The 22,685-nt window shown below is 41.6% G+C and overlaps 1 protein-coding gene across 1 annotated transcript; it reads left to right on the top strand.

The window, feature by feature from the left end:
- The first annotated feature begins 114 nt into the window (after nt 1-114).
- Nucleotides 115-21,726, top strand: Cfap36 (cilia and flagella associated protein 36). The gene is made up of 10 exons (XM_005070351.4): nt 115-399; nt 2,388-2,452; nt 3,571-3,672; nt 8,950-9,064; nt 11,442-11,529; nt 13,606-13,657; nt 16,865-16,967; nt 20,437-20,576; nt 20,732-20,881; nt 21,308-21,726. The coding sequence occupies exons 1-10, from the start codon at nt 285-287 to the stop codon at nt 21,407-21,409; spliced, it is 1,032 nt and encodes a 343-aa protein (XP_005070408.1). The 5' UTR covers nt 115-284; the 3' UTR covers nt 21,410-21,726.
- Nucleotides 21,727-22,685: the final 959 nt, after the last annotated feature.

The raw sequence follows: 22,685 nt of genomic DNA, 5'->3' as shown, positions 1-22,685 counted from the left end.
GGGCTGTCGTTTGCGACGCTACCGCGCTCTCCCAGCCGATAGGAAACGTTCATAGCCCCGCCCCCTCCAGGCTCGCAGGCCCGGGAGTCCGGCTTCACTTCCGGGCCGCTGCGTGTGTTGTCATAGCGACCATTTTACGTTAACTGGTTTGTAGTGTCTAGCCCGGGGGCCTGGCGACTGCCGAGCCGTGCTGCCCGCATTCTCGGTCGGTTTCCTGCGGCCGAAAGGTCCGAGCGGCCGGGGGGAATCTGGCCTAGACATCCGTGTCGCCTGGTGCGGGCGGGATGGCTGCGGAAGAAGAGGACGAGGTGGAATGGGTGGTGGAGAGCATCGCTGGGTTCCTGCGGGGCCCGGATTGGTCCATCCCCATCTTGGACTTTGTGGAGCAGAAATGCGAAGGTAAAAAAACCAGACCCTGAACAAGCCGCGTATCACCGTTGCCGCTGTGCGCCGGGGCCTAGCGTTAGTTTTGCAGAAGGAAGTGCATTCGTCCCTTCCCGTAGTGGGGTGGGGGCTCCTTTGCAGACCTGCAAGTGGGCATCGAGACCTGCCCTCCGGCCTCATCGCATGACCTGAGCACACAGTACGGTGTTCGGCCTGCCACCTCACCCTGCGCGTTCCTAAGGGGACTGTCTGAGTAACCAGCATCTTCCCCAGTTACTTGGGAGAAGTGTCGCTTTTCCTCGAGTTCCTTTTGACCCCTGGGACGTTACCCTGTGGCCTCATTCTATGTAACGAAAACTTAATTCACTCCGGCCGTTTCACCTGCAGAGGAAGGCATGCGATTCCTCCAGCAGAACCAAAGCATGCGGTGGGGAGGAAGACCTTTCTAACAAACGAGGCGTGTAAAGGTGGAATACTTTCAAAGAATCAGCGTCTCCGCTTTCTGATCGTTTCATACCCGAGTACATATCGTAAAGACAAAGTGAACTCTGTTCATAGAAAAGGACCGCAAACGACGTCACATCCAACCTCTATCGTGGTTATTTGCCTAGGCAGTACTTGGAGGATAGCACTATCCATCAGTCCTCTGAACTTGTGACGTAGGTTACACGGGTCAGACTTGCTTATAAAGATCAGTGTGGTAGAGCTGGGGTGAGTGCAAGCTGCAGGGAACTTTTCCAGATAAACTGACGAGCTTGAAAGGGTCACGGGTTCCTAGGTTTCATGCGGGTTGCCTGAGATTCAGCTAACAGATGGTTCTTACCCTGAATTGCCTTGCAAGATTTCTTTGTCCCTGAGATTCCATGGATCTCGTAAAGAAAGAATTTTGTCTGATCACGGAGCCTTTTATTTTATTTTAACTGTTAAAATTCAAACACCAGTTCAGGTAGCTTTTTATTTTTATTTTGTTTGTTGTTTGTTTTTCGAAACAGGGTTTCTCTGTGAAACAATTCTAGCAGTCCTGAAACTCACTCTAACCCACTCAACTCACAGAGATCCTCCTGCCTCTGCCTCCCAAGTGCTGGGATTAAAGGCGTGTACCACCACCGCCAGGCTTGCAGGTAACTTTTAAAGAGGTTCAAATAGCAAATAATTTACCTGTATCCCTTTGAAGAATTTAAAATGCTGTTAAGATTGATGAAGCCTGGGAGAAGCCTGACCTCCTTTGCAAGAGATTCTTTTTTTTCCTTGGTTTTTCGAGGCAGGGTTTCTCTTTAGCTTTGGAGGCTGTCTTGGAACTCACTCTGTGGACCAGGCTGGCTTCGAACTCAAAGATCCACCTGCCTCTGCCTCCCTAGTGCGGAGATTAAAGGAACTCAAAGATCCACCTGCCTCTGCCTCCCTAGTGCGGAGATTAAAGGAACTCAAAGATCCACCTGCCTCTGCCTCCCTAGTGCGGAGATTAAAGGTGTGGGTCACCAACTCATAAGAGATTCTTTTACCCATTGATTTCATGTACACCACTGAGACTAAGTGCTCAATGGAAAGGGGGTGGGCATAGCTTATCTACCATCCTCGTGTCAAGAGGGGTGCATCTCGCTAGTAACAGAGAAGCAAAACTCGGGCTTACAGACATCCTACAGTGATGTGACGTCAGGAACACTCCAGATAACACTTCACCGATGTCGGCCGTCAATGTGCTGTTCACTACTTCAGACAATTTAAAGATTAATTTAGACAACTTGTGGTATCAATATTTCAATATTTGTTGAGTTACCTTGGGCCAGAAACTCGATGTTTGAGAAGACACACATGTAAACACTGGCATAGAAAGCGACAAGTACATAAGTGTTAAAGACAAGGGAGCTGGGAAGACACTCATGCGTCTGATCCCACAACCCACATGGTAGGAAGGAAGAGCAAGCTCCTGCAAGTCCATTTTTATGTTTGTACTTAATGAAATGATTTGTTTTCCTTCACTGTCCTATTCTCTTTTAATTTAGTTTTCGATGATGAAGAAGAAAGCAAATTGACCTATACAGAAATTCATCAAGAGTACAAAGAGCTAGTGAGTATTTTTGCTGCTGATTTTTGTTTTGTTTTGTTTGAGATGAAGCCTTGACTGGCCTGAAACTTACCGTGTAAACCATGCTGGCCGCAATCTCCCAGAGATTTCTGTGCCTCTGCCTCCCCAGGGCTGTGACTAAAGGTGTGCACCACAATAGCTGGCTTTTTTCACTGATTTTAAGAGGCATTTTATTATTTATTTGATTGTTTGTTTTCAAGGCAGGGTTTCTTTGTGCAGCTTTGGAGCCTGTCCTGGCACTCACTCTGTAGACCAGGCTGGTCTCAAACTCACGTAGATCCTCCTGCCTCTGCTTTCCAAGTGCTGGGATTAAAGGCTAAGAGGTAGTTTATAACACTTGTCTTTTTAAGTAAAAAAAAATGCTAAAATTAAAATTATTTAATTTTTTTTCAGATTTATTTACTTTACGTGTATGGGTGTTTTGCCTGCATGTGTGTGCACCATGTATATGCTTGTGCCCACAGATGTCAAAAGAGGGGGGTTGGGTTCCTTGTAACTGGAGTTATGGATGGCTGGGAGCCATGTGTGTGCTGGGAATTGAACCTGGGTCTTCTGGACATCAGCAGCTGCTCTTACTGCCAAGTCCTCTGCAGCCTCCATTGACTTCTTCAGCATCACAGTTCATGCTGCTCCAGTGCACTGACAGTGTTCTCAGGCTCATGGTCTCTGTGAGCATCTTTTCAAATGATGTTGTATCTTTTCTGTCTTAGACTTTAAGTCATGATTTTTCATTTGTAATTTAATTTGTAATTTAATTCTTATTTAGCTGGTGCCTCTAGGCAGTTTCTCCCCTTACTCATAGTTGTCTCAGGAATTTTAAGAGCCTCTGAGGATTTTAAAAAAGGCATTGGATAGAGGAGTTGTACCATGTTCACCTCCATAAGCCTGGCCTACCTCTAGTAGAGGAAATTAAACTCCATGTGATTCTTGGCAAGGAAAAAAAAAAAACCTTTCTGTTGTTAGTTTATTGGTGAAAGACATTATTACTTCTATGTCTTATATAATAGTGTTTCTGTTAATTACAAAGAGCATCTAAACAGGCAGAATGTCATTTAGACTTTTCCTATGTAACTTCTAAAAGTTAAACCTTTTCCTTTTAGGTTGAAAAGCTGTTAGAAAGTTACCTCAAAGAAATTGGAATTAATGAAGATCAGTTTCAAGAAGCATGCACCTCTCCCCTGGCAAAGACACGTACATCACAGGTTATCACGTTTGTGTTACTCTGTTCATGGTTCCTGGGCTTTCTTTACATTTAGTGTGTTTGATTGTGGAGGTACAAGAGTTGTAATATTCTACATCAACGAAGTAGACATTGTGTGAGGAGGAAACATCACCTGTATGTTCATTTTTAGCCACCTTAAGAAAGACTGTGAACTGATGGAATTAAAAACAAACGTCCCGGTGTCATAGTTGTTAAGATCCCAGAATTTATCCTGATATGGTTTCATTTCTATAGGACTCTGATAATTCTGTAGTCCCCTTTTTTTCTATTTGTAGCAAATGCAGTTTCTAGTTTTGGGCACTAGTTGTGAAACTATTTTTGTTTATTTTCATGTGTATATGAGTGTTTTACTTACATGTGTGTATGTATCCTGTGTACATGCCTAGTACTGATGAAAGCCGGAAGAAGGCTTGGATCCCCCAGAATTGGAGTTAGAGCTAGCTGTGAGCTGCCATGTGGGTGCTTAGGATGATCCTGGATCCTCTGCGGGAGCTGCCAGTGCTCTTAACTCCTGAGTCATCTCTCTCACCCTTCATGAAACTGCTTTTATTGTCTCTTTAGTTCTGCACTGCTGGGCTGAGTGCATAATAGATACATAATGCTTATGGAGAGCTCTTGTGAATTGATAAGCTTTTTAAAGGAGTTTTTCTTTTCTTTATTTTGAGATAAGAACTTGTTGTGTAACCCAGGCCAGCCTCAAACTCACAAGGGTGAACCACCTTACTCAATTCCCTAGTTGATCTTTAGACATTTTATTGGTATTATCTGCACACACGCACACATACACACACACACACGCATGCACACACACACACATACACACACATACACACATGCACACATGCACACATACACACATGCACACATACACACATGCATACACACACACATACATGCATATGCACACATATGCATACACATGTCTCACTTTATCTTCTTGGTACCATTTAGCTCCCACCTATAAATGAAGAAACTAAGCAGAGAAATAGTGCACAGCCACTCTAGGTCTGCAGCTACATCAGTAGCAGTCCACCTGGAAGTCCCTGCATGGAGGCTCAGGAGAGGGTTCTGTCATTCTTACCGAATGGCGATCTTACAAGCTCTTTGTTTACTGTTCTCTACTAAATCCCTATGTTTGTCTAGCAAGATGGCCACGATTGCTTGTTATGTCATTATCGGTTCCATTTTGGTCTTTGTGTGCTGCCGAGGTTCTGTGGTGTGCTGTATCCTGTCATCCGTCAGGGCCCCTCATAAGCACCTGCTTTGTTTACACCATCTTCCTCACTCTAAAACGTAACAGCCCTCTCCCCAACACTCCACCGCCCCTTTCTTAGCCCAGAGGAGTCGCACAGGTGTAACTGCAAACCAGTCTCTGCTCACCATCTTTCAGCCAGCCTTGAAAGACACACAATTGCACATTGTGAAAAAGCAGTAGTATTTCCCTTGGAGGGTTTTAGTGAAGCTTTAAGTGACAATGTATAGCAAATACTTAGTATAACGCCTGCTAGTGTTCAGTGGTCTCTAAGTAACTGAATCACTTCTTAAATAGCTGTCTCTGTTTTGGTGGTTGATTAGGGTGCTGACAGGCCAGGGTCATGGGTTCCTTAGCATTATTGTGTCTAGAACAAGTTCTAAGTTAGCAGCTGCTGAATGGCAGCAGTGAGCCAGCCTTGGCCTGCCTGTCAGTGTTCCCGAAAGGCATCTTGAAGCACATTATTGACTGCTTTGCAGTAATTTCATTTTCACACATGAAAATTAGAATGTGGGTTCTAGTATGCCATCTGGGGTGCCTAAAATCCAGCTCAAGAAGCATGAGGAGTTTAGGGGTATTTTTTGTTTCTGTTGGTTTGGTATTGATTTTCTAGACTAGCTGCTGCTTTCATTGAGTTGTGCTGCTAAGGGAGATTTGCAGAATGTTTTTGTCTTCATTAGGTCTGGCATGCTCATGTATTAAAGCCAGCAAAAGAGGCAAACAGTCCATCAGGTGATGTGTTATAATAAACACACACACACACACACACACACCAGAAAAAAACTCCCCTTAAAAAAAAAAAAACAACTGGGTGGTGGCGCACACTCTTAAACACCAGCACTCAGGAAGCAGAGGCAGGTGAATCTCTGAGTTTGAAGCTAGCCTGGTCTATGGAGTGAGTTCCAGAACAGCCAGGGCTATACAGTAAAACCCTGTCTTGAAAAAAAGCAAAACCAAAAAGAAAAAGTACATCCCTCTAGTATACCATTTCTCAACCTGGGGCTCATGACCCTGTTGGGGGTCACATATCAGATATTATATTATGATTCATGTAATTCATAAATTACAGTTATGAACTAGCAATGAAAATAATTTTATGGTTGGAGGGTCACTTCAGCATAAGGAACTGTATTAAAGGGTTGCAGTGTTCAGAAGGTTGAGAACCACGGCTCTCGTAGATAGTTTTTCTTTTGCATTTGTGTGTGTGCATGTGTGAGTGGCACTCATGGAAAAACGTGGTGGAGTTAGTTCTCTCCAAGGATTGAACTCAGGTTGTCAGGCTCTATAAAGGTGCTTTTATCTAGCTCACCTTTTAACAGCTCACTTTTCTGTTATATATAACCTGTAAAAACTTGTGGGGGATGTGTGTGTGGTATGTGTGTACTCTGCCTCTGCCTTCCAAGTACTAGGATTAAAGGCTTGTGCCACCACCACCCACCCAATTTTTTAATGTCTACAAAACATGAATAGGTATTAGGTTTTTGTCAAAGGCTCTTTCCTGTTGGATTTGGGTTCATGCAATGGTGGGTGACAGACCACCAAAGTTTATTAAAACAGAAGCAAGCTTTATTCTAGAAAAAGAAAAAGGAAAAAAAAATCTCTGCTGGGCACAAAAGTATATCAGTTATAGCTGTGACCACAGCTAGAGTTTGGGCTTCTGAAACTGGCAATTGAAAGATTTTTGAGCTCTCCTTTTTATAGTTAGAAGCAAGCATTAGTCATAAACAAAAGAATTTTTACAATCTTGAGGTAAAACTCAGTTGCAAATTGCTTTTTACAATTTTCATTAACAGGGTTTTTCAGCTTAACTAGTGTTTGTATCTGGTTCATTTTTTTATCTCTGGCATTTTCTGATGGTGTTTACTGAAACTCTGCACCCCCTGATACTGCCAGGTTTGTGTAGCCAGGAAGAGTACAGAACAATGCACAACCAAAACTCACGTACATCTCATCATTTAAAAGTTAACTCAGTTCACGTCAAATTCCTGGTCATGAGTGGCTGGCTGAGGTTGTATCTAAACAGCTAACCCTCAGTTTGCAGAGAGCCATTTCAGCTCTGTGAGGCTGACAGAGCTGTAGGTCCTAAAGCAAGGGAACCCACTGTTAATAGTTAATCCCAAAGTTGCTGAGAAGGCTTACAACTTTATATTCCTATATTTCTACATTCCTAGTTTTGGGACCTACATTGTTATATTCTTATTTTTGGACTCTTAATTTTCCATATATATTGATAGTCAAATGGTAGTCTCTAGTCTGTTGATGGCTGATAAAGTGATTTATTTTCAAATGCTGAAATTTCCAGTTTGTTATGTAATTCCTTTTATACATTGTTGAATTAAGTTTGCTAAAATTCTTTTGGGTATTTTTGCATCTCTGTCCTTTCTTTGGCTTTCCTTTCTTGTTAAATCTTGTCTGGTTTGTAATCAGGGTGGCAGTAGTCTCAGGAAATGAATGAATAGGTATTCTCTCTGCCTCACTATTCTGGGAGAGGCTGTAGAGAGGTAGTAAAATTTTTTCCTCATATGTGAGGTAGGTTTTACCTGTAAACCATCTTGACCTTGTGATTTCTGCTTTGTACAGTTATTTATTATTAATTAACCTTTTAAGCAGACAGAATGAATAGACTTCATATCATCTTATTATGAGTTTTGTCACACTGGTCATCAAGTTTGTGGGTAAAGAGTTTTACGTATTTCTCCATTATCTTTTCTATTTTTTTTTTTTTTTTGGTTTTATGAGACAGGGTTTCTCTGTATTATTTTGGAGGCTGTCGGTCTAGCCTAGCCTTGAACTCACAGAGATCCACCTGCCTCTGCCTCCCGAGTGCTGGGATTAAAGGCGTGCACCACCACCGCCTGGCTCTTTTCTATGTTTTTAAGATCAATAGTGATAGCCTCTCTTACATTTTTATATCTGATCATAATGGGATCATAAGCTCTTTTTTTGTTTTAAAGACAGGGTTTCTCTGTGTAACTTTGAACCGTGTCCTTTAACTCCCTCTGTAGACCGGGCTGGTCTGAACTCACCAAGACCCGCCTGCCTCTACCTGTAGAGTGCTGGGATTAAACTTCATAAACTTCTGAAGTATGATGATAGCTGTGGTTTCTTGAGATAGAGTCTTGAATAGTCTAGGCTGACCTCAAACTCACTGTCTAGCCCAGACTGGCTCTTTCTTAGCTGGGTTAACAGTTTATCAATTTCAATAAGTATTTAAAGGACCAGAACACTTCAACAAAAGAGGTAGTAGCTCAGCAGTTAAGAGCACAGACTGCTCTTCCAGAAGACCTGAGTTCAGTTCCCAGCACCTATATCAGGTGGCTCACAACCAACTGTGATTGCAGCTCCAGGAGATCTCACTTCTCACAGACACATAATTACAAATAATGAAAACAAAACTTTAAACAGGAACAGAACAATTACTTTTACATTTACTTTTCAGATCATAAAATTTTACTTAATTCATTTAGTGCCCTTGTGAGAGAGACAGTTGTTACTATAATTTGTTTTATTCAGAAGCAAAGGTGCTTTTTAAAGATTATATTTTATAAAAACAAAAGATTGCATTTTATGTGTGCATTTGTACCACGTGTGCAGAACCAGCAGACATCAGAAGAGGACATTAGATCCATTGGAACTGGACTTAACAGATGGGTTGGAAGCCATTATGTGGCTGGTTTGGGAAAGGAGGCAGCCTGGCCCCTGGGGGTCTGGGGGTTGAGTGAGTTAGCTCTGAAAACCCTATTTTAAAGGTTGTAAAAAAAATCTTATCAGGGTGTAGCTATATACACCCTGCAATCCCTGCACTTGGGAGGTCAAGGCAGGAGAATTAGGAGTTTGAGGCCAACCAGGGATACATATTGTTTTTTATCTTATGTGAGTCTTTTAACCATGACACTGATACAGTATCCATGAATGTGCTGCTCTTCAGTGGAAATGGTGATTTGAATGTGGGGCAAATAGTTTCAAACTTGAGCCTTCCTTTAACACCCAGACTTCCTCCCACAGGCCATTTTGCAGCCCGTGCTGGCAGCAGAGGACTTTACTATCTTTAAAGCAATGATGGTCCAGAAGAACATTGAGATGCAGCTTCAAGCCATCCGGATAATCCAGGAGAGGAATGGTAAAGCATTGAAGTCAGGCCTTTAAGTACTAAGTGCATGCTTTTGGAAGTTTGTTTTCCTTTTTTTAATTATTATTCCTTTTATGCAGTTATTTCACATTTGAAAGTCTTTGGCTAATGTCAAAGATTGAAGGATGTATATTTCCTAATTTGGCATGTGACATTTTAACAAAAGACGACGAGAATTGAATGATGGTTTAGTTTTTTGAGACTTGCTTTTCTGTCAGGCCATTGTATTAAGTTTAGTGTTTTGAGTGGCTGTGGTTACTGTTGAGAACAGGGGACTACTCTTCTGGCTTGTCACTATTAAGACTTTAGTAGTAGGAAATGGTTTTCAGCCTCCAGTAAGCATGAAGTCAACTGGTAAACTCCAGTTTGTGCCTAGTCGGGCTGGGGTAGGGCCTAGTCCTTTGCATCTTTAAGCTGCTGGTCCTGGGACACAGGGACCAGCACTTGACTAGTTTGGAGCAAGACTTGCCCTTTGGTTGTTTTGTGAAGATATGAGAGCAGCATTTCAGTTGTGTTTTTTGCCCTTAAGGGAATGCAATAAATAGGGCTTTATGTTTTGAGGGGAGGAGCACATGTGCCGTGGTGCACATGCAATGGTCAGAGGACAGGGGTCAGAGCGGAATCAAATGTAGGCCAAGAGGATTGGCAGCAAGCACCTTTGCCACCGAACCATGACAAGCAGCACTTCTGTTGCTATGAGACAGATAGCAGAATGCTGTATATGTTTTATGGGCTGTGTGAGTCAAGCCTTCCTCTTTAGAGAGCCACTAGCCGCCTTGCTTTACAGTGAAGCTGCTCTCCACAGCTGGTCATCGAGTTGGGGTCAGAACACATCCCGACCCCAAACAGTGCGAAACAGTGGGGTTCCTTTAAGTAAATGAAATTGGGTTTCTTTTTTTGTGCTTTGTTTTGTATGGAAAGTTCTCTATCAAAACTAGGTTTAATCTGGTCTGTGGGATGTATAGTTGCTTTATCTTTGTAACACTTGTTTTGAGAGAACAAGGTTTGATAAAAGAAACAGTGAACTTGACTAGTGGACTCTGGTATTTCAGTTTGGCATTTAAGGAAACTCCATGTTTATTAAAAGGGAACAAATACTTCTGTAGCTTGTATGTAAGCTGCATGCTTCAGACTGCTAAGAGTAGAATATCCCAATGAAAATGGCATAAGCAGTTAGACATTACAGTCTCTGTCTTAGGGTTTACATTGCTGAGATGAAACACCATGACCAAAGCAACACGGGAGAAAAGGGTTCATTTGGCTTAACTTCTGTATCATAGTCCATCACTATGATGCAGGGACTCAAGCAGGGCAGGTAAGACAGCATTTTGTGCAAGCCCTCTGAGCCTTCTACTCAGGCCCTAATGCACAGGATTGGGGTTACTTGCCTTCCTTAAACTGAGGGAGGGTCCATCCTTTATGTGATGGTTGCCAGATGACTGTACAGACTTGGAGTTACTGGAGAAAGAAGGGATGTAGTAGCACATTGGTGACTTAAAGCCGTTGCCAGTATCTGAACAAATGATTCCAGGGTAGAGACAGTGTCACTGATTTCATATCCCCAGTGTTGAGCACCTGCTGTCATTGCACACACACAGTAAGCAGGGCCCTTCCGCTAACATTGCAGTTCAAATGGAGGTATCTGATGGTCCTCTAACATACATCGTTTTCTTTAGTAAACTTTCCCACTTAAGGTTCACCCTTAAAAGCATTTCATTAACCCTGGCTAAGTGATATCAGTAGTAGATATTGTGTGATAATGGAAGACTGTAATGACTATTATTTTTATTGCCACACAGTTCTTTCAAGTTTTAAATGTTTTGTGTGAGAGACAAATAGTGATACAGGTACACACACACACACACACACACACACACAGTGACATGATGTGCATATGAATGACAAAGACAACTTGTGGAATTGTAGAGATCTCTCTCTACTATGTGGGTTCCAGGACTCAAGCTCAGGTCACCAGGCTTGACGCTAGGCCTTTACCTGTACAGACATGGCTCCATCGCTCCAGCTTTTGTTTTGTTTTGTTGTTGTTGTTTTGTTTTTTGGTGCTGGGAATTTAGCCCAGGGCTCATGCATACTAGTTAAGGGCTCTACTACTGAGCTACATATTGGTCCCAGTCATTGCTATTTTAGAGTCAACACAAGTTTTAACTGCGAAATATTTCTAGCTAAAATTGTGACTGGTTTTTGTTGGGCTACAATGTGAGAAAGTTAAACAAGACAATTAAAAAGAGAAGGCTTGAAAAAAATTGTAAGTGATAAATTGTAAACTAATTTACCTGATGCACCAGAACAGTGAGAAGTGTTTTCAGTTGAGTTGACAGTCTTCTGTGTGGTGTTTGGTTTTGAACAGGTGTGTTACCTGACTGCTTAACTGATGGTGCCGATGTAGTCAGTGACCTTGAACAGGAAGAGATGAAAATCCTGAGGGAAGTCCTCAGGTGAGTTGCCTCCACTGCTTCCAAATAAACTGTTAGTAGTGTTGTATGATCTGAATGGACATAAACTTTTCCTAGGAAATATGACCAACCAGCAAGACCAACATGACTTTTTTATTTTTTAGCTTTGAAAACGGAGCTTGAATGTAACTTATCCAAATGATAAGACTGGAGTGTTTCAGATTTTGGGATACTTGCACAGATCACAAATAGGCTGAGCATCCCTAATCCAAAAACCTGGAATTCAAACATTCCCCAATTTAAAACCTTTTGAGGATTCTGTTGATAAGCCAAACAAAGCTTTTTATTTTAGAGCATTTTGGATTTTTATTTTAGATATTATGTTGTATTATATTTAATTGTAGAAAAATGTCCTGGATCAGTTCCGGTTGAGAGGATTTCGCTACACTCATGCCTTTACCATAGCACTAAGGAACTAGCCGCCAATGGAAAAAGCTGCAGTAGACCTCACAGATTAATGGGGAGGGTAACTAGAGTATGACCTGGGCTGAGCACGATTCTCACTGTCTGCTATGTCTCAATATTAGAGGTCACTCACTCATACTGCTGTTGCAAAGTTGAGTCTGGGCATCTATGTGTACCTACCTGTCCCAGCTGCCCAGCTGGGGAGTGATAGGGAGCCACAGGAAAGGTGGGAGGTCTTGATCTCAGATAAGATCTTGCCAGTCACTTCCTCCCATCTCAACCAGATGCTTGACATGGGGTGTGAACCCTTTAACCAAAAAAGGTTAGTGAGCATTATTTTCTCTTGTGGGAGCTTTGGAAGGGAGGAGCCATAGTAACATGTAATTTTTAACCTTGCAAGAATGTGCCTGGCTTAGAGGAAAGGATGTCTGTAGTCACTGTTTAGAAAGATGGACATAGTGGGAAACTGTAACAGGAGTTCCAAAGCTTAGAGCTTAATTTTAGGGAATGTGAGTGGTTGTGGGGACTGAGGCAGAAGTGTGGGTGGTGGACATAGCTCTTTTCTGCCAGACTCTGCCATGTGGCAGAGGCAGATGGGCGCTTGAGTTTCCAGGTATGCAAAGGGAAGGGTATTTGTCTCAAGAACTGGTAGTTTTGACTAGTTGCATTGACTGATGGCTACCCTGGAACTGTCAAGTGGTGTCTCCTGTAGCCTGTCTTCTTCCTGTACTGTGGCTAATTCCTGACTCTTAGCAGGGTGGTTAGGGTTCCTCCAACTAGGGCAGACACAGCACAAACCATTTCGGTCGGGTTAGTACTTGTAGATTTTTAGCTTCTAAAGCTTAGCTATGAACATGTGAGATAATTGGCCTCAGCTGTTTCCTAGACAGAGCACCTCTCAACTACTTAAAGAAGTGGCTGTGGCAGGACTACTGTGTTAGCTCAGGTGCCCCTGGACAGACCAGAGGGAGGGGAAACCGCTCCTGTCAGGAAGAGTATAATGTTTCTAAGAGATTCAAAGCTTGTAGTTTTGTTTTTGAAACAGTTTTCTGTAGTTCAGGCTGGGCTTGAACTATCGCTGAAGATGACTTTAAATTCTTGAATCTTCTGCCTCTACCTTCTAAGTATTGAATTTATAGGCATGTGCCCACTACTCCTGGCCAGAATGAGTATTTCCTAATGGAGTTTGCCATTGAAATGTGGGTTTAGATCACTCATTTGTATGCTAACAACAACAAAATAAAAGGTTTAGGATTTCAAATCTGTTGATCGTTATTCTGCTAGGGCTCATTAGTAAACCCACATACTATTAATAGCTGTATTTTGCTGTGTGTTACAGGTGATTGTAGAGCAGGTGTGTGGAGGTGGTTGTTCTCCATCTCTGTAATAAAACACCTTGTCCAAACTATAATAATGTCATGTTAACATGATGCATATTTGTTCTTAGATGAAGAAATTTACTTTTCAGTTGGGTGGTGGTGCACGCCTTTAATCCCAGCATTTGGGAGGCAGAGGCACGTTGCTCTTTGTGAGTTCAAGGCCAACATGGTCTACAGAATGAGTTCTAGGACAGCCAAGGCTACATAGTGAGACCCTGTCTCGAAAACCAAAATGAAACAGCACAGATTTATTTTAAACTTTCTCACTTTTCAGAAAATCAAAAGAAGAATATGACCAGGAGGAAGAAAGGAAACGGAAAAAGCAGGTGCTTGCAGGGTGTGAGTGCAGGAATGTATCTGGTTTGCATTGCCTTTCTTGCTGAATTTATACTTGTCCTTTACTCTTAACATTTACATTTAGTCGTAGTTTCTTGGCAAGTCAGAGTATATTCTACATTTTATTGTTTTTTAAAAGATGGACAATACCTTTTCCTTTTGGTTGGTGCAGGTACTAGGTGTGCCTTGTGTGAATGTATGCATGTTTGCATGTGTGTAAGCACACAAGCCTGGGTGTGCATGTACATGTGGGCTTGTGCTTCCTCAAGGCTGGTGTCAGGTGGCTCCCTCAAAATTTCCATGTTATATTGAGGCAGGGTCTCTTGCTGATCCCAGATTCTCTTGTTTTGGCTAGTCTGTCTTAGCCAGTTTGCCCAGAGAATACCATCTCCATCTTGTATGCAAGGGATTAAAGGTTAGCTGCCATGCCCACCTGGCTTTTATATGTGCTGTTCTAGGGATCTGCGAACCATTGTCCTCATGCTGTGTGACAGTAACTACCCACTGGGCCATTTTCCCAGTCCCTTCTTTTAAAAATTTTATTTGACAGTTTTATCATGTATATAATGTATTTTGACCATATTCTCCTCATTGCCCTCTTCCTAAGAAGCCCCCTCTTGCTTTTATGATCCCCTGAGTTAATTAGGGTTGCTTACATGTGCATTTGTGTGGGGCTATTTCTGAATCATGGGCTCCTTATTGCTACACCACTGGGAAAGAAAAATGACACCCAGCAGTAGCCCCTCAGCTAGGGCTGGGGCCTCATGAGCCTTTCCCTCTTGATGCAGGAATATTGACTTGATCTTGTGCAAGACTTGTAGAAGTGACCAGTTGCTGAGAGTTCCTGAGTCATCAGTCATGTCATGTAGAAGACAGTGTTTCATAGCACTCTCTCCCACCCTCTGCTCCTGCCCCGTCTTCTGTGATGTTTTGAGCCTCGGGTGGGATGCAGTACGATAGAAATGTTGTTTCAGTCACTTACTCTCAGTACTTGGACCAGTTACACACCTCTGCATTCATACTGCCCACTGCAGAAAGAACCCCAGGGCTCGAGAGGTGGCTCAGTGGTTTAGAACACTTGTTCCTCTGGCAGAGGCCCCAAGTCCAGTCCCTAGCACCCATACATGGCTCACAACGGTCCATGGCTCAAGTTCCGGGGACCGGGCACACACAGTGTACATAAATACTCTAGGCAAAATACTTACACACAGAAAATCAAAATGAATCCTTAAAAAACAAAACCAACCATGCCTTCGTGACTTGAGAGAGCAGCACTAACAGGTGGGTGGGATCTGACAACCTGCCCATCTTGTACAACAGCAGCAGGAAGCTTCCCCTGCACCAGGACCTCCCCAGCTGTGGGCTTTGGAGGGAGTTTATTGTACCAGGTATGAAGTCTCCGTGGACTGGGCCTCAGATCCAATCAGAAAGCAGTTGTTTTAAACATAGTGGTCATGCCTGTTCCACCAGAGTGCTTATCCTATCTGGCAGGTCAGTATTGCAGCTTTCAGAGTTCACAGCTGAGTAAGAGAACATTTCATTTTTTGTTTATGTTTGCTTTTTGAGACAGGATCTTACTGTGTAGCCCTTATTATGTAGACCAGGCTGGCCTCAAACTCAGAGATCTGCCTGTTCCTGCTTCCCAAATGCTGGGATTAAAGGTGTGTACCACCATGCCTGGCTCAATACATGCTTTCTTATAGGAGTATACTTTATAAGTTCTTAGAAAGTAGTTATTGGTGGCAGGGCTGTAGCTCATGACAGCATATGTTCAATATATGTGTCTTAGGTTACTCCCTAGCCTTTCGCTCCACACCCAGATTCAGAATTCTATCAGTTTAAATTTGTTCACTTTATATAATTAGTCCAGCAACCTATCTTTTAAATTTCATGGGAAAGGCCCAGCATCACATCAAAAGTGGTAATATCATTGATACACTGTACTAAGGAGTTCTCTATAAAGTCCATAGTAGCCCTCTGCTGGAGCTCGTCCTTATTACTGCTGTGAAGAGACACCATGAACACGGCAAGTTGTAAAAAGAGCTGGAACCTTGTTTACAGTTCCAGAGGGTGAGTCCATGACCATCATGGAGGGGAACATGACAGCAGGCAGGCAGATTAGCATAGTGCTGGAGCCGTAGTTGGGTGTCTATTTTATCCATAGACAACAGGCAAAGAGCAAAAGTGGGCCTGGTGTGGGCTCTTGAAGCCTCAAAGCCTACCCCTAGTGACACGCTCTTCCAACAAGGCCACACCTAATCCTTCCTAAACAGTTCACCAACTTGGAACCAAACCAAGCATTCAGACAGGAACCCATGGGAGCCATTCTCCTTCAGATCACCTCAGAGCTCCTCCTGCTCTTCAGAGTTCTTTTTCATTTATCCATGCTCACTCTACCAAACTAACTAACTAACTAACTAAACAAACCCCTTAGTTTTCAATAAAGAAAAGAGAAAATTTTTACTTTCCTTGTTCTCCTGACCCTTTTATTATGTTGAAATAGCAACCATGGCTTTCAGCATAGCTCTTCCTTTATCGTAAATCCTACTGCGTCGGTTATCATTAGTACTGCATGATCTGAAACAGAATATAATTCCTCAAAAAGTAGGAGGTATAGGAGCTGGAGAGATGGTCCAGCAGTTAAGAGTACTTGCTGCTCTTGCAGAGGACCCAGGTTCTGTTCCAGTGCCACACAGTTGCTTATAGCCATCTGAATATCCATTTCCAGGAAATATGATACCTTCTTCCAGTCTCTGTGGGCACTAGGCATGCATGCAATATACATACATACATACATACATACATGCATGCTTGCATGCAGGCAAAATCACATCAAAGTAAGTCTAAAAAATTAACAAAGTAGGAGCTAGCTGGGCATGATGCACGCCTTTAATCCCAGCACTCGGGAGGCAGAGGCAGATGGATCTCTGTGAGTTCGAGGCCAGCCTGGTCTACAGAGTTCCAGGATAGCTAGGACTTTTACACAGAGAAAGCCTGTCTGGAAACAACAACAACAAAGAAGAAAGTAGGAGCTATAAAATGTTATTAACATGTTTAAAATTCTGGGAAAACTTGCTCATTTTCTAGTTCTGTACATAGTAATGTTTTAAATAACATCTTTGGATCCCTTAATTATTGGTTGGTCAACATTAAAAAAAATTTCCCCCCTTTTTAAATCGTGTTACGGAATCCTGAAGTCATCAGAGGCTAAAATGGAAGAACCGCCAGTGTATACTAGTGAAGCTGCAAAAATGAGTAATTCCCAAGGAGATGGTGAACCTTTTGTACAGCCATCTGCAGGTAAGCTTGAGGTGTACTGCACTTTACAATAAACCCTGAGAGTACATTGTGTTATAAACCCTGAGAGTACATTGCACTTCCGAACACATTTAACCCTCAAAAGCCTTGGTGACTTTGGCACTTAAAAGTTCTTCCCAGTTTACTTTGTTTGCAGGTAGAAAATAGGTAGCTGAAAGTGAATGTCATTTCCACATTTCTAGGAGAAGCTGGAATCCAGAGAGTAACAGATAGTTCTCTTTGAGGGAGCATCCAGCTTCTGTACAATCTCAACAGCGTAACATTTGTATTCGTGAGCTGGAAGCTAACTTGGAGGGTTAATATTGAAAATTACTTTAAAAAATCACCTTAAGCTAGAACTAGAAAATAAGAGACAGCCAATTTCTCCGGATGTTTAGTTATTAGTTATGTCCTTAAAGGGAACGCTAGCAGATGAGCCTGGTCAGTATATTACACCCACCTTGAATATTCTCTTAAACTGTATAGGAGAACAAGTAACTGCAACAGAAAGTGAATCATGATCATGATTCCTTTTATTTTTTCATGGACTTCTATGGTTTTACATGTCTTTTCTCAATTGAAAAAGATAAAGAATGCGAGGTAGACACTATGTTCCTTATTTTTCATTTTTTTCCCAAATAATAAATTCAAGACAGTGACTTTACAAGTGTTAAGTAGTGAAATGTGCCCCCTGACTCTAAATACGATTTTCTTCTGTACTGGCTGGCCTTTAATAATGTTTTTTTGAAATGTAGATATCTTTCCTATTGTCAAAGTCCCCCTTTATTGTTAGTTTACTGCAGTACTAATTGGTTTTGAAGGAACTGTAATCTTTTTTCTCATGTTCTAGTTTCTAAGCTGAAATGAGTTCATCTCAATCATGTATACAACACTTCTTGCTGCAGATATTTTTCTATGCTCTAATGTGAAGACAAGTTTCTGTTCTGCCTAGACTTGCCACCCTTCAGTTCCAAATAAACAGAGGCTTATATTAGTATCATCAATTATTTGGCCAATTGCTCAGGCTTCTTATTGGCTAGCTCTTTCTTAATTATTAACCCATTTCTATTAATCTGTGTATCTCCACGAGCTCTTGGTTTATCCAGTGATGCCCGGATTTCTTGCTTCCTCAGCAACTACCTCTTCTCAGAATTCTCTTAGTCTGGTTGCCCCACCTATACTGCCTGCCTGGCTACTGGCCAATCAGTATTTATTCATCATCCAAAAGAGAAACATATATTCACAGCATACAGAAGGACATCCCCCATCATCATCTTTCTAAATAAAAAGGTTTTAACACAGTAAAAGTATATATATTGAAACAGTTTCAAGCAAGAACTATATATAGTTAACAATATTTAGTCCACTAACATTTGGCAAAATCTAAAAAAAAATTCTATCATCTATCCTATCTTTGTGAGTCTAAAGTTTGTATGTAACTTTTATCATAATTAAGGAAAACCATAACCATAACTGTCTTCAAATTCATCAAAAACCTCAGAAGGATAATATGTATGACCTAGATTTAATTTTGGTTTTCTGTATACTTCCATGTTTCTGTATACTTCCATTGTTTAAAGCTTGTATGTGATGTAATTTTAATAAACTTGCTCTGTAGTACTTAAGTGAAAACTTCAAGTGGACAGAGTAACACTTTTCTCTCCAGTACTCAGGAGATGAAGGCAAAGCCATCCTTGGCCAGATGGAGAGTTCATGACCAGTCTGGGTTACATGATACTCTCTTTCAAAAATAAAACAAGCCAATGTGCACTTTAATCCCAGACGTGCCAGGTAGAGGGATACTACTCTCGGAGAGTTTGAGGCCAGCAGGGTCTACACAATGAGTTCCAGGCCAGACAGTACATAGTGAGATACTGTCTCTAAATAAGTAAAACCAAAGACAAAATTTCATCATGGACCACATAAAATAGTTTACACATCAACTGCAAAGCAAGTGGCAGATAACTTCAAAAGAAATGTTCTTTAATTTTTCAGGGTATTGTACAATTGCTGTCTGATGTTTTGGGATCACTTCATATAAAGTGATGGGACCCTAGTAAGAAGTCCTACTTTTAAAAGAATCAAGGCGTTTGTGGTTTGTGCCCTTTTGTTCCCACCTTCTCTTGGTTCCCACTAAAAATAATAGCATGTTTTCTGATGGCGTTGCCAGAGATGGATTGATGTTTTGTTAGGCTTCCTAACCCTTCCTTTAATAATCAGGAAAGCTAAAGGTGATTTGGTTCCACATACTTTCCTCTGTGCAGCTTGACAGAGTGCATGTCTACATCTAACATATGAAAGCCTGGAGTGTCTGAGAAAGTGCATGGATTGACACATGTGTATGAGCTCCTTCCTTTGCCATTTCTGGGGCTGCATGTTTGAGGTGCTAAGACTAGTCTAGTAAAACAATCTCTAGGGAGAATGGCTGTTCTAACTTAATCTCAATATTAGCAACAACTTGTTTAAACTTACTGGGTTCTGTTGCTTCTGCCTAGACTCTTGGAAGTGCCACTCTAATATGTCTTTTTATTGAGGCCTGCAAAGGATTTCTTCTAGTATCCCTGGCAGTACTAAAGTGATCCTTGTCAAGTTTGTCTGGTTGTACACACCTGGCAGGATTATTAATCCTTTGGGATGTGTACCATGATCATTCCTCATAATTTTACTTGTTCCTATCATTCTAATGTAAGTCTTTCCATGTCTCACTGTTTTCATTCATAGACCATGTACTCACATTAAAAATGTTTTACCTTTTTATTTTTTGGTGTGCATGTGTGGCTTATATACTTTCTCTGTTGCTCACCACTTTGAATTCACCGACTGCCGAGGCTGGCCGGCCAGCAAGCCTTTGAGATCCATTGCCTCTGGGGTTGATGTCCTCTGCCAATGAGTGCAAGGATCCAGAATAGGGTTCTTGTCTCTCACAGCACTTTCCCCACTGAACCATCTCCTAAGCCTCACCCATCAAAAATGATGATTTACTTATTTATGTGTGTGTGTACATGAGACCGAGAGATCTGAGTGTGTATGTGTGTATGTATATGTATACCACTGTGTGCTGTGTGCATGTGGTCAAGACCTTCTGTAATTCCTCCTCTAAATCATAGAGACTTAAACTTTTTAAGTCATCTTGCTAGGCTTATAGAAAATAGACTACAGAAGAAGCTAGAATGTTAAAGTACTGAATGCTTTTATTACATGTGCTTTACAGTTTCTCGTTGCTTTAGAAATGGTTACACTTTCTTAGTGCATTGGTAGTTATTTTCAGAGTGTAATAGAAAACAAGTCGTTGCTGTTGACAGCTAATGTTATATGACAGAAAATCGGTTTCAAAATTGTTCCCTAAGTGTATAGTCACATACTCAGAAGCAAGTTTGGAAACCAAAGATGTTATTTGTTAAGTATCTGTTTTTCATAATAGTGTGGTTCTTTAAGTTATACTATCTTAATTGGTTTCACTGTTTACTGCCAGAAGTTAAAGTGCATTTTGCTAATCAGTCAGTACAACCCATGGGAAGAAAGATGGAGCTGTTGCCTGAAGCATCCTCCCTCCCACAGAAAGGTCTGAAGATCCCTGGTTTAGAACACTCAAGCATGGAAGGACCAATAGCAGTAAGTAAGAGCTAACCTACTGTGCACAAGCACAGTGAGCCATGCAGTCAGTCACATTTTTGTTTTTGTTAGGATCTTGGAACTGATCCAGTACATGTCTTTGCCACGTGTTGTATGGACTTGATATAGACATTTCCTTCTCTTATCTGAACCAGAATTTGTCAGCACTTGGAACAGAAGAGTTACGGCAACGAGAGCACTATCTCAAGCAGAAGAGAGACAAGCTGATGTCCATGAGAAAGGATATGAGGGCAAAACATATCCAGAATACTGAGCAAAAGGGAAAGCCTACCAGGGAGGTGGAGGTATGGCTAGCTTTAATGTGTCTATTGCAGACCGGGGGAAGTTTTTAGTTTGCAAGAAAGTCTCCAATGAGTTTTGTTGTTTGATTCACTCAAATTAATCATCTGATACTGAGACAGCTGGTAAGTCTTCTCGGGACAATTTAGATGAGAATTCTGTGAGGTGAAAATAATTATTTCATTATATTTTTGTTGACTTCCCAGGTTGAGCTCCTTAGGGTTAGTGGTCTGTGTTATGTTAGCCATTTCGAATGTTTGCAATGTTCTGTCCATGCTTCCTAGTGCTTCTCCAGGAAGAGATCTAAGAAATTTGGTTGTTGACTTCTAAACATTTTACCGAAAATGCCCTTAGTTTTTGTTCTTTTAAAGCATTCGAGAATTTTAGATATATGAAGCTAACTTTTAATTGCAGCCATTTTTTTTTTTAAGGAAATGACAGAGAAGCCAGAAATGACAGCAGAGGAGAAACAAACATTACTAAAGAGGCGATTGCTTGCAGAGAAACTTAAAGAAGAAGTTATTAATAAGTAATATGAAGAGTTAGCGAAACAGAAGCCCACATTTTCTTAAAAATAAAGTATTTAATCCTCAAAGACAGTTTCAAGCAAATACCTGCTTTTCTAAATGCAACCATAAGCTCACTATTATTATTTTAAACAGGTAAAGAGCAAAAGAGGGAAGGCAGTTTAGCAGAAATTTCTGCATAGAACCAGGTATGGTGGTGCATGCCTATACTCCTAGCACCAGGAACAGTTCAAGGTCATCCTCAATGACACAGTAAATGGGAAGACAGCCTAGGTTACACAAACCTGTCTCACATAACTCAAATAAAGAAATAATAAAACAAATAATTGGATGTTTTCTCTTCGAGCGGGGCCACAGAAAGAAATTAGTTGATAGTGTATGCTTTCATTCTCACTAGACACTGTTTGTGCTAAGCATGAAACATACCAATCATATAATAGTCAACCGGACTGACAGGGTCCCTGCTTTCATGGGGCCATCGAAAGCCCAAGGAGCAGTGTTAGAAGCAGAAAGTGCAGTGGTAAGATGCCAGGCTGGCTGTGCTGCCTTCAGCAAGTAAGCTGTGAGCTGTCAGGTGGTTTCCGAGGGAGGGTATATCGTAGTTAACTGAGCATGTGTGAACAGGATAGCTAGCATGTGAAAGGTGGCAGCAGACTAGGGTAATATGGAAAGCCTTGTGGGCAACTGGAAACTTGATTTTTAAAGGCGTGGCTGCTGTAGCAAGACAGACACGGGTACTAGTGTAGTTTTGGATTTACCTGGCCTGACACAGCCCAAAGGCAGTATCTTGGACAAAGGTAACAGAGCAGTCTGAACAAGACTTGGAAAATAAATGTGAGAAATGTAGAAAATTGTAGTCTTTTCTATAAAAGTTGGTATAAAAACAGACAAAAGGATCAACTGACTGACTGAACCTGCTGAGGAAAATGCTACCTACTACAGAGTGTTGATCTTTTTAAGACCCTGTTAAAATTCTAGTCTCTTTGCTTAAAGGTAATCAGAATAACCTGGCATTCAAAAACTTGCAGTTACAATTCGTCCCCACCCCTTTCTGGTTTACCAAACATTTTTTTTTTAAACAAACATTTTGTGTACATGTGCTGCTGTGCCTGTGGGGGTCAGGGGCAGTTTGTACTGTGCTGAGTTCCAGGGATCAAACAGGATTGGCAGCAAGCTCCTTTACCCACAGCAATCTTGCTGGCCTCTGACTGGGGTTTTTCTAAAATTTCATCTTATCTGCTTGAATCTAAAATTATACCTGAAGTTACAACCTTCAAAAAAA

The sequence above is a fragment of the Mesocricetus auratus genome, unplaced genomic scaffold (genome assembly GCF_017639785.1).
Source record: "Mesocricetus auratus isolate SY011 unplaced genomic scaffold, BCM_Maur_2.0 Super-Scaffold_100029, whole genome shotgun sequence".
Classification (NCBI taxonomy): domain Eukaryota; kingdom Metazoa; phylum Chordata; class Mammalia; order Rodentia; family Cricetidae; genus Mesocricetus; species Mesocricetus auratus.
The sequence above is the reverse complement of the archived record's forward strand: the minus strand, read 5'-3'. Positions and strand labels throughout refer to the sequence as shown.